General features: G+C 39.6%; 2 protein-coding genes across 2 annotated transcripts; one reads left to right on the top strand and one right to left on the bottom strand.

Annotated features, from left to right (window-relative positions):
• Positions 1 to 113: 113 nt before the first annotated feature.
• On the top strand, positions 114 to 19,727 carry LOC131792705 (voltage-dependent calcium channel subunit alpha-2/delta-1). The gene is made up of 16 exons (XM_059110122.2): positions 114 to 795; positions 1,835 to 1,992; positions 2,822 to 2,974; positions 3,563 to 3,856; positions 4,148 to 4,276; positions 5,777 to 6,002; positions 6,264 to 6,520; positions 7,113 to 7,257; positions 14,026 to 14,379; positions 15,401 to 15,636; positions 16,347 to 16,505; positions 16,893 to 17,081; positions 17,378 to 17,587; positions 17,756 to 17,966; positions 18,717 to 18,855; positions 19,119 to 19,727. Exons 1-16 carry the CDS (start codon positions 508 to 510, stop codon positions 19,484 to 19,486), a joined length of 3,516 nt encoding a protein of 1,171 aa, XP_058966105.2. The 5' UTR covers positions 114 to 507; the 3' UTR covers positions 19,487 to 19,727.
• On the bottom strand, positions 7,251 to 11,417 carry LOC131792706 (prostaglandin F2-alpha receptor). Its single transcript, XM_059110123.2, has 3 exons — positions 10,515 to 11,417; positions 8,366 to 8,571; positions 7,251 to 7,491 (listed from the first exon to the last, which is right to left on the bottom strand). The coding sequence occupies exons 1-3, from the start codon at positions 11,286 to 11,288 to the stop codon at positions 7,275 to 7,277; spliced, it is 1,197 nt and encodes a 398-aa protein (XP_058966106.2). The 5' UTR covers positions 11,289 to 11,417; the 3' UTR covers positions 7,251 to 7,274.
• Positions 19,728 to 21,480: the final 1,753 nt, after the last annotated feature.

Below are 21,480 nucleotides of genomic sequence, written 5' to 3'. Positions count from 1 at the left end.
ATCTTAAAAATCAAGGTGGCCTCTCGCTTTGCCCACCTTCGTTCCCAGCTGGGGACCTCTGAGGCTTATCTTCGGTCTCGTGACCTTCCCTGGTTTCAGGTGTCACGCAGTAATCTACATTTGTATATTTGCACATTCAGGCGGTTGTGTTTGTGCCTTCCTTTGGACTTGCGGAGTTGATTAACCTTGGCCTCTGCGCTCCGTGGTATTATTCTCGCAGTTCACGTCTTGAAAGAGAATCACTGGGGAGATTTTGTCTCAAAATCAGATTATTTCTACAGTTAATCACCCGCAACATCAACAGTTCACTGTTACGCTCGATTGGGAGCAGTATTATTTAAATCTTGGAACATCTGTGTTGACGAAAAAGGATCGCGTTGGATTTATTTTGGATTTTACCCTTGCTTTATTTTAACAATTCCTTTTATGAGGGCATTTTAGAAATTCTTCCGGTGGTGAAGTGGACTCCCTCCAATCTCGGATGCCGCGCGTTTTAACTCAAGAACCATGAGGATCAATTACACCAGCGTTTTGGTATTATTTTTCGCGGTTACCTACGAACTACCTTTGCTTGTTGTCGGAGAACGTCTAAATAATGATATTGTGAAGAACTGGTCTGCGCTAGTGGAGAGCTATCTCCTAAAACTTGCCGAGGAAGGCCTAAAAACGCGTGAGCTACAGAAGTTGTACGACAACGCAAATTACACAGTGGAAGAAAAAAGTGGATTCGATACTGTGAACTCTGTGAAATCACGGCTAGGAAACTACTTCGTTAAAAAGGAAAATGCGGCCAGGGTATGTAAGAATAATTTTTTATTGCGGCATTGAGGCCGCGATTAAAATTTAAACTTGATCAGTGAATTGCTCATATGAAGCTCTCTCCCAAAACCAACTGTTATGATTATGAAATATTCAGCAAAAAATGCTGAAATCTGTCACAATTGTTGTTTTTGTTCTTCACATTTGTTTGGACTACCGTTGCGTTGATGTTAGGTTCGTTATTTTTTCGTACTGTTGTTATTTTTTCGTCGCTAATTCTCTTCTGTTCCATTTTTAGCTGAATTTAATTAATTTAAATTATGCAAAGGTCACCTATCTTATCTGGCTATTTTGAGTACATTGATAGAAATCTCCGGACAGCTGCCTGAGGCAATTTTGGGATTCTTTTTTTCTTAAAAAAAAAAATATGGCTGATGTCTAGGAGTTTTAACATACAAATACTGCTTTTAAAAAAATGTTGTCCCACAAGGAAATTATTCATCTTGAGATCATAACATACAGACAGAGTACAGCAAGGTCCATGCTCCATGAGTGAGAACCAAATATTTATTCTCCCAGCTGGACCAATTTAGTCACTAAGCATTTTATTATTCATGTAGGACCCTCTTTTCTATTTTAGCTTTCAGCTTGTGGGGCTGTACAGTGAGTAAAGCCACTGAGTACAGCCCATGTATGGGTCTCTTTGTTTTTTGTTTTTGAATCAAAGCGCAAACAGGGCAGCATTTGTCATATGAAAGTAGATTCCCTGCATAACCCTGCTTGGAAAATCTATATTTTTTGGTTTGGAGGATCATCCTTCAGATGATGGATCAAGATCAAAAAATCCAAATTGTCAGCAAAACAAATTACTAGTAACAAATGTATTTCAACATGCACATTCATTATGTTGGAACAAAATTGATGAGTAAAGGCTAGTTGTGGGAAGAATGCAAATTGAGGAAAAAAAAAGCAAAATTGTTTTTAATGGACCAACATGTACTTAACAGAAAGTTGTAAACCTTAACAATTTATAAATGTAACAATTTCCCTTTGCAATTATTTTCAACTATGGTAGAAAGTTGCAGAAGAAGTTGCTAGACTTCATGATGAATTTTACACCAATGAAACTCTACAAAAAATGGCAAAGGTGTCAACTCTACAAGAGCTTGGTGACAAATTCTACTCTGACTCAGATCTTGTAGATACTCTGCCTAAAGATCTGGAATTCAATACGTAAGTAACTACTGCAATCTGACCAGTGTGTCCTCAATAGTGGCAAAGCCCTTAATATTTGGGAAGCGAAGCACATCAAGTGTTAGGTACTCCCTCTCAAAAGCTCATTCTAAGCTTTAGATGCATTGTTCAACACAATTTATTTTGGGATGGTCTAATATTTCTTGAAATTTACTTATTGTTAGTTAGCCAGTATTGAAATGAAGTTAATTTTATGGTAAACAAAGGTTGTGAGGAATATAGCTTCTGGGTACTTATGCTGATATTGAAGGATTCAAATTATGATAGAGGCTGCAAAGTACACTCCTCAATTCCATTGCTTCCTTGTCCCAAATTTATGAACAGTGAAACCTGTATTGACCCTGTCAATCCCAAGATGTACATATGAATTTTCCATATCATAAGCTGTCAATTAAAAATTGTGATTCAGCCTGGAGAGTTTGGTGTTAAATCAAACCATAATTTCTATTTGACATTTTTCTTTTTTCTTATCACCCAATTAATTTTAAAATTTGTTGATATTGTAAGGAAAAATTCCTATTTGATCAACCTTGGGAGGGAAAGTGGTAGATAGTTTTTCAAAGGCACTGCCAATTCCATTTCTTTACAAACATTTACCCCTTAAGTTTCTTCACTCCAAATGGAAGAAAGTCCTCTGCTTCTTTGTGGCTTAAACTTCCCTAAAAATGATGCCTCTTTTTACCAAGAATCTGGAGAACTGGCAAGGGTTAATAGGATATAAATTTGTCACCTATCCTTTTCAAACATTGAATCTCAAGTATAGATTACTACTGGTAACTAAATCTTAAACCAACCATTTAACTCGTAGGTTATTTAAGCAGAAAGTGAGTAAAAGCAGGAGCTCTGTGAAGATATCTGATCAGGTTGCCAGAAGGAACCCCAAGCTGATTGAAGCTGTGTTTTGGTCATCACTTCTGGATAATGTGTTTAAGGAAAATTCAAAAAGTGATCCAGAATTAAGGTGTGTTTGTTGTGTGGTTTTATACTATTAGCTATACAGCTATTTAAGTCAGTAAAAGGCTATCTTAACCCTTTAACTACCAGAAGAGATAGACATGTACCTCCATGCAAATAAATTATTCAGCAAACAGGTAATAAGAATACTTAAACCTATTAGGAAGAACTTGTTGTCTTGATCTACACCAAATTCCCATGACTAATTCACTAGGAAAGGAGAAGCAGCTAGAGGGGAGAATTTACAATCAGATCTTGGGAGTTAAAGGGTTAAAGGTCCAATACATCCAAATCTGTGAGAGTTTTATTTTTTTTGTAAAGGGAAAGATGCTTTGTTTATGTTTATTTATAATGTTTGTTTCCAATTTGTTTGAAATTGAGGGCCACAAGTTTAGTGTTACCCTCAGTGATAAATATCTTATCATATCATTTGTCTAAGAAAGATGTTTGGGTTCTTCCCTCAAATCTGTGCAGAGCTGCCAGCAACTTATTTTATTAAATATCTACTTCTTTGTTAAAATTATTTTATTGTTATTTTTACTTTTACTGCAACCCACATGTAAATTTGAAAATATCCTGGCATTGTGTTTGGCAGGTGGCAGAATTTTGGTTCAATAGAGGGCTTCGTCAGAACGTACCCAACTCGAGAATGGTCCTTAAACTTTGCTGGGTTCCACATAGATTATGACCCCAGATTGAGGCCGTGGTATATTGGTGCCACGTCAGGCCCTAAGGACATCGTCATTATCCTGGATTGCAGCTTGTCCATGGCAGGAAAGAAATTTCACATGGCCAAACAAGTAGCAAAGACAGTATTGAACACCCTGACTAAACAAGATTATGTCAATGTTATCTGTGGACACGAGAGTCACTGGGATGAAGTAGGAAAGTGAGTAGATTTTTCAAACAACTCTCTGAACTGATAAATGTGGAAAATTAGGTGGCAGAGGTAGGTGAGATGGAGGAAGTATTGATTGCATCTCTTTTATGCATGAGACCCTTTACAAATTTTTGCATATCTTAAAGTAGCATTCTGCATATCTTGGTCCTGGCTGGTTTGAGGAAAATTCATAGCAACCAGAAGAGAGATGAAGTAAACTAATATAAGATACTGAAAGAGGAAGGAGTAATACCTACATGCCTGTAGAAGCATAGGCACTCAAGGTCAATGTCTTTTCAGGTGGTTTGAGTACAAGACAGAAGTACTTAGCTGCCAACAAAATCGACTGGTACCGGCGTCCACTTCTCACCGGAAGGACTTAATTGAAAAGATTGATAACCTGAGGGCTGGTGGAACAAGTGAACTCAAGTAAGATAGCCGGCGCTTCAGATCTTCAGAACTAATGAAGCAGTCAAAGTATTTACTTTCCAAATGACCCATGCACAAGTCCATAGAAAACCGTAGTGAAAGCTAACCTGTTTAGTTTCGAATAAAAGGGGTAAGTTTCTAAAGAAACTGTGGCGCTTCGTGGGTGGGAGAGTATAGCAGGGTAATTTAGTGTTATCAACTGAGTTGATAACGGAAATTGGCCACCGTAAAGAGTTTAACATGGAACAGAAAATGGAGCTACGCTATTGGTTGGAATATGGTGACGGGAAAACAAGAATAAATAAGTTGGATGAGAAGCGCTTGTTGATACCGTGTCGATTAAGAGTGCCAATTTGGAAGATAAATTTTTGCTCTAGAGTTTTGCGGCTTTCCGAACTGCCTAGATGCAGGGAAAGGCTGCAAACTGCCATATGCCATAGAGAGATTAATGTGTCTAGCGACTGGTTTGGATGCGTCCTTGTCATTTCTTTCCACGTCGCTAAGGTGCTCTCGGAATCGGTCTCGGAATATTTAGTTTCGAACATGTTGGCGTAAGCGTGTCCCGCGAAGAAAGCCGTTCGGTCCTTAACCTTTTAACTCCTAAAAGTGACTAGCGTCTAATTTCTCCTTACAATGTCACCCCTGAATCAAATATGAAGGTCATGAGAATAAATGAACTGATCACCAACTAAAGAAGCTCTACATTGCTAACCAAATTCTCCTTGTCAGCACCAGAGGAAACATATAGAGAACAGTATGGAGAATGTGCATGTTGATGTTAGGGTATAAAGGGTTAAGACCTCGTGCACAGGTTTTTCCTGTACGGAGCTCCTGCCTGGTAAATAATATGTGTATTATTTGTTTTTTTTTTTATTTGCTTTTTGAGACAAATACGGATATTCGTAGGCCTTCCGCGCCATGATTTTCAAGCGACTGTCATGTTAGCGACGGTCAGTGTTTAATTTAACACAGCTCCATGGACACTTTTGCATGGCATGTGATTTTACGTTGCGCGCAGATTTGGAACGATGGGTAGTTTGCCAGACGCATAGTTGAAACGCACGTTGCTTTGCGCTGTGTGCTGTTGCTTCTCAGATGTGAACATATGAGATATCATATCAGAGGGAAGGCTCAAGTTAATCCTAAAACACCCAAGATCTGATTTTCAATTCTCCCCTCTAGCTGCTACACTTTTCCGTGTAAATTGGTTACGAGAATTGGTGTTGGATCAAGATGACAACCTCTACCTGATAAGTTTGAATATTCTCATTACCTGTTTGCTCGATGATTTATGGATATTATAGGGAGATGCTACATGTTAATCACTACTTGAGGTTTAATACATCGTTATTTCCATTTTTTGATGCAAAGGAAAATCATTGAGGGAAAAGCGCCTTTTATATGGTTTATTCTCAAGAGAGGTCATATTCTATGGCTGTTTTGGAAACTTTTCGGTCACAACAAAGTATCTCACAATAGTTTCACGCGTTCCTTCAACAGAAAATCTTTCAAGTTGGCATTCGAATTGCTGCAAGGAGCAGCCAGAACCGGCTGCCAGAGCATCATTGTTTTCGCTACAGATGGAGTGGATAATGATGGGGACCCTGTACGCTGTGGCCCAGGTTACTACACCAGGAGCGGTTACGTTCCAGGGCAGATATGCAAATATGACTGGAATGATGTGTGGGATGAAGTACTGGCTAAGAATAGATATATGATTCCCAGGGTAAGAAATTTGTTGGACGGGTTTGGTACTAAGTTTTGAATCTAATTTTAAAATTCTTTAGTTGGCATCAAAAATGGTTGTGAGCTTACACTTTTTTAAGGCATGTCACGCAATTTTCCTTGATGCAGTCTGTTTTAATCGTCTCTGTTTGCTTATGTAGCATTTCCCTATGGCATTTCTGTTCCTTCTGAATTTCTTGATTTCATATGAGATTTGAATTAACTTTGTCACCTGATGGTCTTTTCTTTTGTTTTGTTCAAGACTCGGATCTTTTCGTATTTGACCGCAGACGATGGCGAAGAATTCCCAGGAAAGCTTGCTTGCGATAATGAGGGCTTCATGAAGAAGCTAACAGACGAAGAGAACATCATATCACAAATGCAGGATTACTACAGCTTCTTGGCGTCAAATACAATAAGCATTAGTAATGTCACGTGGACGTCTCCTTATCTGGACGCGTCGGGCCTGGGACTCATGGTCACGGTGGCAATACCGGTCATCAGCAAAGTCACGAATAAGTGAGTTACGCTTGGTTTGCGCTTGTGCAGTTACGAGCGGTTACGAACAAAGTTTTCTATGAATAGAACTGTACTTTATTAATTTTTTTTTTATTATTTTTATTAGAATTTCCTACTTTTCTCAACAATTTCAATGACGCATCGCTGAGTTATTTTTGGCTTGGTCACGGCCTATTGGGTCACGCAAAGCCAGTCACTTTTGGCTTTGTCACGCCCGGTTAGGTCATACTTGGCAAGTCTTGCTAGCCTACTGTAGGCTTCAAACTAGCAAAAGTTCAAATTTGTTCTCTATGTCTTTTCAAAGTTCTATCTCAAACGAGCAAGCAAGCAGATAATCAAACAAGCAACTGCAAACAAGATCTTTGTTAAGTTTTCGAAATTTCGAAATAGCACAAGCCGAAGCCGGGCGTACCGAAGTACGCTCCATTACTTCCGAAGTCAGTTTCAATTTCTGAACGCGTACCACGTTGGAATAGGAAGAAATCATGGTTTCAGCTCTCCAAACGGATTGTCTCTGATTTTATCTGGGACTCATCTCGCTGCCTTTTTTTGAATCAAGGATTTAAGTCGAGTTATTATTGTCTCATCCTAGGACTATAGGTGTGGTTGGAATTGATGCCACACTGGAAGAGATTGAGAACATCCTGTTGAACGACCAGTGGGGATCGGTGTACGCTTTTCTGGTGAATGAGGGAGGAGAGACAATTTTTCACCCGCTTTTGCGACCAAGCACTGAGGTAAGGGAACAACCACGCTAGAAGCATTCGGTTTGTTGAGGAAGGTTTCCTGTATTTCCTAGCGGCTGAGTGGATTCAAGACAACTGGTCTTGTCTTTCTGTTTATCTCTGTCTTCCATTCTGGATGGATGTGGTGAGGCACTCTTCAATATCTCCCGTAGTTGTTTCAGCTGCTGTTCATTCGCTGAGAAACAAAGGGCTTGCAGACTCGCTGATGATATGCTGGGATTTTTACTGAAATAAGAGGGCAAATATTGAAACATATCACCTTTAGCAGTTGAACGTATACAAATACCCCGAAAGAGTCGGGGAAAGATTCGTATGATGCAAAGAGAATGTCTACAACTTTTCATCGCAAAAAAGAAAAAGAAGCGAGACCTATCTAGGTTCTCTTCTCTCAATTCTAGAATGTTTGTTAAGTCTGCTCCGAATTTTTTTGTGAGCGAAACTTGGATAAGTGTGAGGGAAAACCTTTACCTGAATGGCATAACGTCTGGGGTAGGGTTAGTTTGCTTTTGTACAAATTGAAGTGAGGTTCGTCATAATTCGATCAAGCGGTTCTGAGACTAGCCTCTCAACTTGAATCTTTTTGCTCGGCGTTATAAACCGATGATTTCGGGCTATGTTAGCGCATGATTCGGACAAATCGTGGAATTTTTCGAATAGCACACACTCTGGGGCAGAAATATTATATTACCATCAACTTTTATCTGTTGTTAGTAGTTAACCGCTTCGAGAAGATGAGCTGAAAGGTTGAGCCTCTAAGATTGACTGCCATCTGATTTCTCTCTGAAGTATCGCCTCTTAATCATACATTAAGGTCAAGAAAAAAAAGGAAATGATCATCAACTAAAAAAAAAAATCCTCCTTGTTAGCCGCAAAAAGTCTCGAGTTTTCCTTTTTCCAACTTGTGTTTCCCTTTACAAATTTATATGAACGTATCAATGATTTTTTCGCACGTTTAGCGTGACAGCGGTTGTGTCTTCTGTTTTCTTATGAAATTTTGCGCGGGAAATTGGCGCGCAGTCAGCCAAAATTGATCCCCTTTGCGCATGCACTACGTTTGACCGCTGTGTTAGTCAGTTCCTTCAACTGGAAGTTTTCTTACCTGTTACCGGTGATGGGAAAAACACGATTGTTTAGCCTTCCTTTGCATCGACACAATAACATCATCTTAAGTACTTGACGATATTGTTTTCGTGTAAGGACATACATAAAAGGGTCAGCGATGAAGTTTAGCAGAAGAAACGAGCAGACAAGAAGATCTGCAGTGCTGTTTTTCCAGTGGTAAAAAGCGTTCCCTATTAGACGGACCTGAAAAATTAAGGCGGATTTTCAGAAATGACCAGTATTCTAGGGTTCTAGATGGCTTTCATGAGACTAAAACGGAGGCTGACTTAAGACCAATCACGGTGATGATGAATCGTGCAGCGAACCAATCACGATTTGCAGCAAAGCTTGGTTTTCGATGAAAAAGCGCGGGAAATTTTGCGAACGAGGGTGTTCACATTGGTCTGTTTTAATCATCTGATTGGCTAAGAATAAAATAAGTTCGTTGAAGAGTTATACATGCTTCTGGGCTCTGTTATTCTCTGTTATTATTTATCACACAATCAGTCAAAACCAGGCGTAGAGGTCGGAAATATTGGTGGATGAAAAGCAAATAATGTTCTTCGGCAGACCCGACCATAGGGGGTGATTCCTGAACTGTTCAGAATGAAGAGAGCTCATGAGAATTCCATTGAATCGACGTTTTTAGTACTACTTATCAGTTCTCTCGAAGAAAAGGAAGATATAAAAGGAATTAATTATGTGACTAATTCGAGTGAGCTTTCGAAACCTAGTTATCCAGGAAACCTCATTTCTTGCAGACATAAGTTTACCTTTGAGTTGACAAGATTGTCTTCACGATTGATTTTGATTTTGATACGATGCCGATTGCTCCGACGGACTCCAAAGGTACAGACTTGAAAATTTTCCTAACGGGTTCACGAAACAAGTCTTCCTCTCTCACCAATCTTTGTAGAGTTAGTATTAGAGTTAAAAAAAGGTTTTGGTTGAAAAAAGAATCGATTTGATCGCGAACGCTTTTATCGTCATGAGCAAGTTTTATTACCCCAATATTTTCAGTTTCTCTTTCAACGTTCGGTGAACTGGACGTCTTTTTTTTCATAAAAAAATTCTGGAGTGATCAAATCTAAATTAAAGTTAAACATTCAGGCAGAATATTTAAAAATCTTGAAAGTAAACAAAAAGAAATTATTTCATCCGGTAGTGTGAATTAATTTTTGGCGCTATGAAGCGAAAAGTGGCAAAAAAATTCAGCGTCCGATCATTCATTGAAATGAATTTGGCTTACAAGTTAGTAATCGTAATGGGAGGATATTTTTGGCAGGGAAAAAACCTACCATCAATGCTTTCGAACCAAAAGCGGATTTACAAGGGGTTTTTAATTTGGCCAATTTGTCAATCCAAACGTGGTTGCCATTGAAACGTTACGTCATGCGAACATAAGGTTTGCTAGTACGTGGTCATGAATCTATTCGCATATGTTTTTCTGTTTTTAAATTTAAAGAAAGTCTAGAAAATTGAATGCTGATTGATCGAGCCGATTGAATAATAGAGACGTTTAAAACTTATCAAGAATTCTTCAATGACAGTGGTGTTCCTTCTGTCAGTCCTAGGTAAATGTCAATATTTCATAAGTTAACAGAAGATATTCGATCTCTGCTTTGTTTTTCTTTGTTTTTGTTTTTTTTCCAAAAGCCATAACGTTATTTTTGTGCGTTGCTTCGCAGGCCTTTTGACATGGACAGCTTCCAAACGAAATTTTAAGCTCGCCTAATCCTTTTCAAACACCTTTTTTTCTCAGTCAATTTTGGAGTAATCAAATTGATAATAGCACGAATTTATAAGGTTTTTTTTGAAGAATTCAAAGTAAACAAAGATCAGAACATATTTAATCGGGTTGTAAATATTACTTGTCTGGCCGTTCATCGAAAACTATTGTTAAGAAATATTCTATTATTTTTTTCCTTTTTAAAAAAAATACCGTAATAACCGGTAGTCAATATATCGCTCACCTAGCCGATCTTTACCTTTTTAACTTAATCTTATACATTTTCATACCTTGAGGGCATATTATTTGAAAGGTTTTTGGGGCCTTATGATTGTGAGGTACATCAAACTTTTTGGGGGATTCGACACTCTGCTCAAGATACTTCAACTAGATAAATTGAAAGGCAATAATTTCTTACCATGAATGGAATCCAGCCAAAGAGATACACTACAGAAATTAGTACCATCGTTCTTGAGAACTGTATTTCGGTGTCCTCTCGTTCGATGTTTCTAAACTGTGCCATCCGTCGTGCTCCAGGAAGAATCATGTTCGTCACCGATACCCGGCGTTTCCTGTTTCTAAACAGTTCCCAGATGACTGTTATGTTACAAAATAGGACTACGGTCGCAGGTAGACCACCGAGAACTGCGTAAAACGCACAGAACGTGCGGTCAAGCGCGTTTTTCGGAAACCAGTTTAAAGTACAAAAAGAGCCACTTGAGCTTCTCATAAAGCTTCCAAATTTCAAGATGGGAAAAAACGCGACGAACAAGGACGCTGCTATAGCTCCTGACAGTAGCACTTTTGCCTTGTTTACTGTCATTGTTTTGCGATGAAAAAATGGTTTGGTGACGGCTATGCAGCGATCGACCGCCATTAAAGTTGCTAAGAACGCTGAACAAAGCGTCGAAAATAGGAAGACAAATCCCTGGAAATCGCAAAGTTTCTTCCCGCCAACCCATTCGCCTTTGATGTGGAATAACCAAGATGGAACACAAAAAAATGTGATGGAGATCAGGTCGATGCATGATAATCCAAGCACGAAGACATTAGGGCTAAGCGGTTGTAGCTGAAGCAGTCTAGCAGAGGAAAGAATGGCGAATGTGTTGGCGATGATTCCAGTGATCGGCATTATGTACAAGATAATTTCTACAGATAAGTTAGAATCATCGTTTGTGGAATTTCCTGTCATTGTCTTCAATTTAATGCCTTATTCATTCGTCTTGGGTTGTTGCGAGAGAGCGGCATTCTTCTGCGCTTATTCTCGTCTTTTCGTTCCGGCCTTCCTACCTTATGTTGAATAAAGATCTTTGTATGCCCGCAACATTAAGGTTTTCTTTTCACAATTTATCTCACTTAGTTACCCCTTGTGCCTGCCGATTCAGATTCTAATTGGCTTAATCCTCGTTGCCCAATTGTCTTCCGTTTGAGTAGTTTTAACCCTTGAGGCTGTCAAATGCTCTTCTAAATTATTCACTATTTTTATTGAAGTGTGGTACTCTTTTGACCAGAATGAGTTTAAAATTTTTCAATTACTCTCGAACCGGTAGCAAATATCATTTCCCTCGACGTAATATAGAAAAATAGAAAAAATAGAAACTCAAATTTCCTATAGTTATTGTTTGGAATACCGGTTTACATGTTAATCTATTTTTTCGTCCAACAGCTTGCAGCTTGCAATAAAATTCACAAATGTTTATGTGTGCACGGAATATATTAAGAGCTTCTGCGCTTACGCACGTGTAATGCTGCATGAAAATGCTCTTTAAAAAGAAAATTTAATTAACTATCTGCGGCTTGAGTATGATCTTGTGTTCCCAAAGAGGAAATTGTAGAGCAAGCCAAGACCGGGTAACTGTAGAAAAAAAGAAAATATTTTCAAAACTGTTTGCGGGGTGCGATGATAGATGAATAATATCCAAGATTTCCCATTCGTTTAAAGTGCGCTCAACTTGATAGAAATTCTATGGTAGGGTTTTTGTTTACCTCGGTTATTTTCACCCTCGCTGTATTAGTACTCTGCTAATCAATTTGTATTCAATCTCATTTCATACATTTTGCACTTAGTTTTGAATAGTTTACAAAAGGCTTAGGAAGTCACAAAGGTAGTTCACCAAATTGGTCATTAATATTGAAGCAGCGGTCAAATTTTCAATGTGCTACCACATTCTCATTACATATTCCTTATTTGGAAGGCGGGATCACAACTTTCTTTTATCCTAAAATTGGTTTATGTTTGTGAAAGTGCAAGCAGCTGCTTGTATTAAAACAAACAGGGAAAGTGTTATTTGAACATCTGTATTTTCTCTGTTCAAATTGAGGAGACTTATCTTTCAAGAAGGAGATTTTATTTGAATTTGTCAAATAAAGCCATGATCCTCGCTGATAAGCAGACAGTTGTAGGAAATAAGCCTGAAAGAAAAAAAACACCGGCTTCAACGAGATTCGAACCCATGCCTCCCGGTTACTTGTTGAGCACCACTACCGACTGAGCCATCAAGTCACATATTAGGAACGAGGGAACTTTAGAAGGTTTTTTTTTCCCGTTTCTCTTTCACGCAAGTAAACAACGATATTGAGTGATAAACTCAATGCATTGGAAGGAATAAGTAGACGTGTATTTGTGTTAAACGTTGCAAAAACTTCATAAATAGTGGTCAAAAGCTTTCATTTAAAGATGGCCACACCAATTTTTCAATTGCAAAAATTTGCAGCGCGCTATTATTTAATTGAATGGTGGGGCACCAGGGTTTTATGCTAAGGTACGTAAGGCTAGAACGATAGATCATTAGCTTGCTCACTTAGTGGGAGTTCTTCCGGAAAATTGAAAGCCACCGACATCTTAAAAAGCTCAATGGTTCCCCTACAGCGTATCTGCGGTGAACGTTATATTAGTCGACATCCTATGGCCATTTCTTTTATCTTCGAAACCTATGATGCGTATTTAACCTCAACATAGCAAAGACATCTTTATGCCAATTGAGGACATAACAGCGCGTGAAGCCGCCTGGAAACAAATATATCCAACTTTTTGTTCAATAGTTGACTTAATCGGCCGGGTTTTCAAAACACATTTGCTAAGCTCGAGTTCAAGGAAATTTTTTTAATATTCTTGTAACTTTACAGAAAATTTTATTATTCATAATTTTTTTCTTTCAACTTAGCTTGACGGCAGGATAAAATTCTACAAAAATTTAATCGTAGTTAAGAGAACAAAAGCAATATTTGCTTCCTACACACAAAAAATAAAGCACCAAATTTTTTTTAACCCTGAAATTATCTCTAGGTACCTTTGAGACAGTCGGCCTTTGAATGAGAAGAGGAAACGATATCGTGTAGTTTTTAATGTATGTTCGTAACGCTACGTTACCATTGCGTGCGCTACGGCGAAAAGCTTGCTTCGTGATGAAACTCAGGCCAATTTGTCTTTAAGCATGTCGCACAAGACCATTTTAATGTAGCTATTCCAAATCTGGCAAAATTTTGTGGGAATTGCTTCTGTAGCAGCCTCGCCGTTCTCTCTTACTGCAACACAACATCAGATTGCTCTTTTGATAATCGCAAGAAGTCACGTGAACAATAATTGTCATATTTGTCGAGCAGGAGCCTGGGGTCACACGTTGCTTACAGTGCTGCACTGAAAATCTCGTCGCTTTAAAAAGTATCTCGTTAAAACATGAATCTGACCTGCGTCGGAAATCTTTTCGCACCAGGCAAATTCAACGTAGCGGTGATAGTACGGTGCAAGTATTTTATAGCAAGTATTTTATAGCTATTCCAAAACTGGTAACTTTTTGGAAGTCTTTTCTCGTAACCCTACTTTTTAATTCCCCCATTAACGCCGGTTTTTTGGAGTGAACAGCTCTTTAGCTTTTTATGTGACAGTTAAACGTTGTGCTTTGATTCGGTGTTTTGCTTTCCTCACACAGCTTGTGGATGATCCAATCTTCATTCCAATCAGCACCCTCGAACAGCGCAATGGTAAACCGGCGGAGTTTGACACAGTCGCCAAAGGCATGATGGATGGCGAAACTGGCTCTCTTAGAATCGAAAACGCCATTAGAAGCATTCCAAAAGGAGATTTTCAAGATGGAGTAATGCTCGTTACTCTACCCTCCACTTATTACTACACGTCAATCAAGGACTCCGAGTACGTTTTTGCCTTCAATCTCGCAGACTCGGATAAGAATTACCGTAGACCAGCATCACCGCCGCGTGGGATGAAAATTCCTGTCAATTATTACGCCAACATTTTGTCCTATAACTCCCCTGAAGTGAGACAGGTAAGGAATATGTATTAGTACATCAACTTCGACTGTTAATTCAAAAATTTTCGGAAGGGGTTATGTATTCAATACGCCGGTGAGGCTTACAGCAATCAAGGTCCTGTTCTGGACAGTGATAGTTGTCCTTGGAATTCCATACGTGGCCAATACGTGTTTTGTTTGTTAGTTCTACATCCATGCTCAGTCCTCAAACTCTGGTGTTTGCTTAAAATTTTAGTTCATTTTATTTCGACAGTTGAAGCTGTTACTTTCTCTTTACGCAAGCAGACGAACTGAGCGCAATCTTTAGTCAAACTTTCGGCAGACCAACCCTCCCCCTCCCCATTTTTCATCGCCTAACAACAATGTCCTCCCCCATTTTTGTTGAAGATTGTACCCTTCCCCGTGTCAGTAATGTTTTATACGATAAATTGAATTATACACGCGTTATGATTCGTTCTTATTTATGAGCTAATGAAGGACAGATTATTAGGTGTCGTCACCATTAGCCCTTTACCTCCCATAAGTGACCAAGAAAGAGTTTCTCCTTACGATATCGATGCAATATCAAGCAGACGAGTGATGAGAATAAAGTAAAATATTAATCATGGGATTATCAGTTGATCCAATACCAAATTCTCCAAATTGACATCATAAGAATTGTATGTCAGACAGTAAAGAGAATTACTAACAAGATCTTGGAAGGTAAAGGGTTAGGAACATTTTCCTTCATTAATCCCTATCACATTTTTACGTCATCTGTGATCTACTATCGAACAGACGCTCGGCAACATGGAATCTATTTGTTGACCATTAACTCCCATGAGTGACCAAGACAGAATTTCTCTTTACAATATCAATACTACACCAAGAAGACAAGTGGCAAGAATCAAGAAAAGTATCAATTAGGGGATTAGTTGATCCAAGACCAAATTCTCAGAAGTAACATCAGAAGAATTTTATAGCAGCCAGTAAAGAGAATTTCTAATGAGATCTTGGGAGTTAACGGGTTAAATTGATTATTTCTCTTCTCCTGCAGGTTTTGGGAAATTTGTACGAAGATCTCAATGTTGAGTACAACGTGTCTTTCTTCCCTGATTTACCCTTGACTTTTAACGTGTCCACTGTGATGCTGAGCCCCAAGACTTACTGTAACCCAAACAACTTCCTCTTCAGGGAAAATAACAGCGATATCACCATCGAAGCACATCGTTTTCTGAACGGGGAGGGAGATAACAGTGGTTGTCCACATGGACGATTTCGGGCTTCTGTTAGGTACGATAAAAACACAGTTCGTGGAAGGGCCTTCGATTGAGTGTCGCAGAGCCAAAGTCAAAGAAATCGAAACGGCCAATCGGAGCGAAAGAAAATATCGATGAGCCAATGAGAACTCAAATTTAGAACGAGCCAACTGTCCGAACCGCGGGAAAACACGGTTGGCCAAATCGCGTTTGGTTTTAGTTTTGAATGGGATTGATTTGGAAAGTGGTGCGAGTTTTCTGTACCAATCATAGAAACCCAAACAATCCCGGATGACTTCCGACACTCAATTGAAAATTTTTCTGTTATCTTGCATTAGCGTTGGTGTAATTGAAGTTATGTAGAAAAGACGAGAAATTTTATTCGAACTCCCTCAAGAGTCAACATTTGTGGTGTTCAGCATGAGTGTGTATGCAGGACACAGTGCTAACGATTTATCGCCAGCATCCGAGATGAACAGAATATGAAACCATCGACAGAGGTTATCTTAAAGGCAGTTCATTTTATTCATTTCTTTTAAGATTTATTAAGTGCTGTTCTGGTCTGTAACTCATACATTTGTCCGGTGGTCTACTTCTCGCACCAACTCGTCGGCGATCTTCCAATAGAGGATGGAACTCAACGCAGTTAAATTTGTTTTTCGAATGCAGTTTCTGGATTACTGATCCAAAATGTACTGAAAGTGCGACTGTTATTTTATTTTTCTCTTTTTTCCCCTGCTGTAGACCTGATGTAGAGATTACATCATTAATAGAGGACATATGGAAGAACAATCGGTCGAGAGAGATTTTGAAAGATGTTCCCTGGACATACATTGGTACACGAAGTGGTATTTTCCGTTCTTACCCAGGCCACCGCTCACGAAAGAACTTCGACCCGACCAAGTAAGAGTTCTTACAAGGAATAAAGCCTGGCTGCATCTGCGTTTAAATTGGTTTTGAGTCAGTTAGTGTGGCAATAGTGCTCATATGAATAGATTTTTTAACCTCAGGAAAGATTTTTAGAAAAGTGGCAAAACCAAAAACTTGCGATTATTCCTTACTGTTGCTGTTGTTCATATTTTAGAATTCCTTCGGCAAGAGTGAAAATGACAATTTCAACGGGTGAAACGTTTATCAGCGCTGGACATTTATTTTAATCCTCCTCCTCTCGGAATCCAACTTTTCCCTTCCATTGGAGAGCCTATTTCGTTTTCAAGCCTGTTGGTTTTTAAATATTTTTTAATTGTCTGTGAACACAAAATATCTATAACTGACCTTAAAATCGCACAGGCGGCCATGGTATCACCGTGCCTTGGTAAATCCAGCCAAAGCAGCTGTGTCTAATGCCTACATGGACGCCAATGGTATTGGAAAGGTGATCACAATTTCAGAAGCAGTTTTCCAGGCTTTGCCACAAAACACGTCTAATATAACTTGCGGGGGCACAAGTAATCTTCCAGGAGGATGCGCGTGTTCAAGGTATGATAATGCACATGTAAGGTTTGTTGATAACAGAGAACCGGAGCTTCTGTTGTGTGGCATGCCATGCGATGTCATAGTGTGACATACCATGCGATGTCATAGTGTGACATACCATGCGATGTCATAGTGTGACATACCATGCGATGTCATAGTGTGACATACCATGCGATGTCATAGTGTGACATACCACGCGATGTCAGAGTGTGACATACCACGCGATGTCATAGTGTGACATACCATGCCATGTCAGAGTGTCCATGTCTATTGTTTCTACTTCCTTCCTTATATTGTAGGGATGTTCAGTGTATTTCAGGCAAGTGTCGTGTTTATGAAGGGAATCGTTCCCTATGCGCTGGGGATCGAGTTGAAGCAGTCACAGCCTTAGATATCCTATACAATGATTTCCATCGCCGAGTGTACGGGCTGCTGGACAGCTCAGGAGAGGAGAAATCCTGTGGAATGAACTACACTTGTCCTGATGGCGAGCACGTGTGTCAAACGAGGTATGTAATGCAAATGAAAATGACGGAGGGCTAATGCTTGAAATGTCAGCCATAGATACTCTGAACGGTGGCCAAATTACAGTACCAATTCAGTTGATAAAACTAAATTATCTTGCAATCCAGAGAAGAAAACAACGTCCCAAACCACGACTTTTTTTTTCCTCTTAGATGCTACCTAGTAGATAACTTGGCTAATTTAGTCACCGATCCAGACTTCCTTCTGGCGAGTACCACAGACGCGCGAGAATATGAACGAGTAAGCTTGGGACGTAAAGAGGGTGACGTAATGAAACTTTTGGTCACAAAGCATAAGTTCTTTGTCCCTAACCAACGAGTTGATTTCCAGGGAATTTGCAGCGTTTCCCCGTATGCACCAAAGGTATGTCCATACTAACCCGTTTTATTCCACTTCGGTGTCCTTAAAAGAGCTACAACTGTTTAGGTCTCTTTGTGGTTGGGAGTCCATCAGTAAGCTTTCCGAATGACCATTTAAGTGAATTGACAAATGCTTCGAGTTTTTCACTCCACATTCTGTAAGGATCTTTTCGTTCTCAGCGAATTCTTGTTTATTTTCATTAAATTGACTGTATCAATAAGATTACATCTTCTTTCACTTAAAATTCACCATCTTCATTTACATCATCATTGCGCATAAGTGTCACATATCGACATTCCTATCCTATCAGTATGCAGAAAGTTTTTCCCCATGGACCAAGTTAAAAGGGTTAGTCTGCCACATGTCTCCAACAGCTCAGTGGTAGAGCATCTGAAGTGCTAATCTGATGGTCGCAGGTTCGACTCCTATTGTGAGCACCATGAGTTCTTTTCCTCCGGGTATGCCTGTGTTATTCACTGACTAACATCTTCTTTCAAATCAACTTTACGAAGTAACAGCCTCGAGATTCCTTGACATTTCCCGTTAGTTAAAGTTGAAACATTCGTCTTGAATCATCCATACCAGATATATGGTGTTGCTGTGTTTCTTGCGCATGTTATGTCCACGACTGGTAACCATATTTACAACCTAGGTTCGAAAAGTCTATTCCACACGTTAAAATCAATACTCATTTATGTCATTAGTGCGTTCACACTTCCATATTTCATGATGAGCCAATAACTTATCTTTCAGGTAACACTGGAAGGAATCGTTAGAACACCTGAACAGGAAGATGACTACTACAAGAACAGAGGGCCTATTCCTCCATTTAGAAACGAGTACGGCTGCATTCAGGATGTTGTAGGCTACACTTCAGACGATGCTGTTCTGGGTAAGCTTAGTATATTATTAACTTCCGCATGTATTGATGCTGATGCTCAGGAAAGCTATAACAGCCAGCCAACGAGGTCGCCTTATAGTTTAGTAAGTAGAGTTACAGACTGAGAAATCGGAAGGTCAGCGGCTTGAATGCTCTCGTTGGAATCGTGATAGATTTTCAACATCATTGTATTTTTATGTTTTTACTTTTTTTTTCGTCTCTTGTTATGACCCGTATCAGTAAGAGAATTGACTTTCATCGGTCTTATTTGGTAGGTCCTGACGGCATCATTGCGGACTCTGTTGATGGTCCTTGCAGATCCGGGAAGTTTTTCCTCTCGGCTCTCCCTAGGACTAATCTCTATCTGCTTGTGATAGAGAACTGGAGCGAGTACCGTCAATCCTACTTTTATAACTTTAACTGCCACATTAGCAACCGAGTGTATGACGCAGGCGCATTTCGCATCGTAAACGGCACATGCGCACACATTGAGACCCAAACGAGTCTTAAAAAGAAGGAAAAGTGCCCCGCTCTGAAGAACGTCGAGATGCAATGTAGCTACAATGTGTCTAATTCTCTAACAGTACCCAGCCTTATACAGTTGTTTGTGACAGTCTTCGCCGTCATTTTCAAGACGAGATGATTAATAATTATCGTTGTGTTAGAGAACTAGTTAATTTATTTGATGATCCTCGAAAATGTATTCCGACAGATTTTTACAATTGATTGACCCACCACCTACTGAAATAACCTACAAGCTGTGATTTCTTGATATCTACAAAAGTATTAGCACGTTAGAGCTGCTGGTATTTTTAGAAATGTTCATGTCTTCTAGGGGCGGATCCAGGATCTTTCACCTTTCTACGGGAAGGGGGGGGTGGGGTGGGGTGGGGTGGGGTGGGTGGTATACAACTAGAGATTGGTGGAACTGACCGGTGGCTTACACAAACTTGAAAAGCGAATAACGAGGCAATAACGTAATTTTACCTGCTGAGAGTACAAAAGAAGTGATACAGCAGATTCTGTAAAGATATTGAAAAGCTTCAGGTAATATCAGGGGGGTGGTGCACGCACCCTTCAAACCTCCTCTAGATCTCTCTTCTTTTCTTCCCCCCCGTCTTGCGATGCAAATTTTACAAATAACTTTCAATCCATCGCAATCACTGGTAATAATCCTTAGGTTGACTGTTGCCCTCTCTAAATAGGAACCTTTAAGCAGGTACGACGAAAACGTGGAGGAAGACTTCAATTGAAACCTGATTTTGTGTTTTTGATTCGAATTTTGCGAATGGCTGGATGTGTTTATCGTCTCTCGTGGCGCCATACCTCAACTTTAGCGTAGCGTATGTGAGCAGCGTTGCGCCATTGTTCTACCAATAAGATCTTTGTTTTGCCACGTCCCCGTTGCTGTCGTCGTCGAGGTTTTCTTAAGGTCCAGACTCATTAGCTGGTAGCGTTACTTGATACCTGAAGTGATGAACGTGGGTTTGAATCAGGGAGCTAAAAATGATTTACAGCGGAATAAAACTATATATTTAATTCAAAGAGACGCTAGACATTGTTATTATCATCAATCATATCACCCTCATTATGGATACATACAAATTTTAATATAACGTCGTACTTGACTTATATGTATCATAATACATAAAATTGTTGATTAAAATATGTTAACATTTAAATGGTAAATTATTTTGAAAATTATAGCCATGAATTTACAGAGTCTAGTGTGTAAGTGTCAAGCTTTCGAACCTGTGGAGTCTTAAGTGTGAAATCAGGCTTCATCTTTGTTAATTTCGACCAGCTCCCCTTTTTCGGCTATGTCCGTCGCGCGAGTTTCAAAAATCAGCCAAAAAATCAAATGCTAGCTAGCGCGCGGAACTCCGCGAGTTGGACGCGCGAAAAGTACTCCCAGAGTTCGGCGCGGTGCGTTAGCCACCATATCTCTTTTTGTAAATGAGTCTCTCTCACTCTCCTTAAGGTGTAAATACTGTTGGTTAACTCTAGTAATCACGATATTATAGTTCTGAGAAGGACTGTTGACGGTAGTGGTGACTAACGTCTCGCTAACCTGAGCAGAGTTCATCAACAGAGTCAAGTGAATAGTGTAATATCATTCGAACTTTTTAATTCCGGTTCGTATAGACTGATTGGTCAGTTTTGCCGTGATGTTATTGCCTGTAAGACTCAAATGGGGTAAGACGGACGTGATTGGTCTTTTTGGATCCGAGGGTAAAATTCGGTCGTCCTGGTCGTTTGTTTGTAATGTTGATGTTGTGCTGAAGTCGTTTGTATGGTGCTGGGTAGTAGTTAACGCCTGTTGAGGTTAGTCTATTCTAAGTTATTAAACCAACTTTCCAGTTAGGTTAGGCATTACGCAGAGTCTCGGTCAAAAGTGTGGTTCGTAAGTCAATGATGTGATCACCTTTCCTTGTCGCTCGCTTGCGTACGGTCAGTCTTGTTGTGAGGTTTCTGCCAGTCTCGCCGCCGATGTAGGGACGTGGCAGTCGGAGCAATTGATCTTATAAACCACTCCCTGTCTGTTCCTCGCGCTGTTCCTCTTTGTGTTTGGCGTTTGTTTGTAACTGGCCTAGTGTGGTGATGGTTTGTGGGCGATGCGGATAGTAAAGGGTTGTA

Source organism: Pocillopora verrucosa, chromosome 2, assembly GCF_036669915.1.
Source record: "Pocillopora verrucosa isolate sample1 chromosome 2, ASM3666991v2, whole genome shotgun sequence".
NCBI classification, from domain to species: Eukaryota; Metazoa; Cnidaria; class Anthozoa; order Scleractinia; family Pocilloporidae; genus Pocillopora; species Pocillopora verrucosa.
The sequence above is the reverse complement of the archived record's forward strand: the minus strand, read 5'-3'. Positions and strand labels throughout refer to the sequence as shown.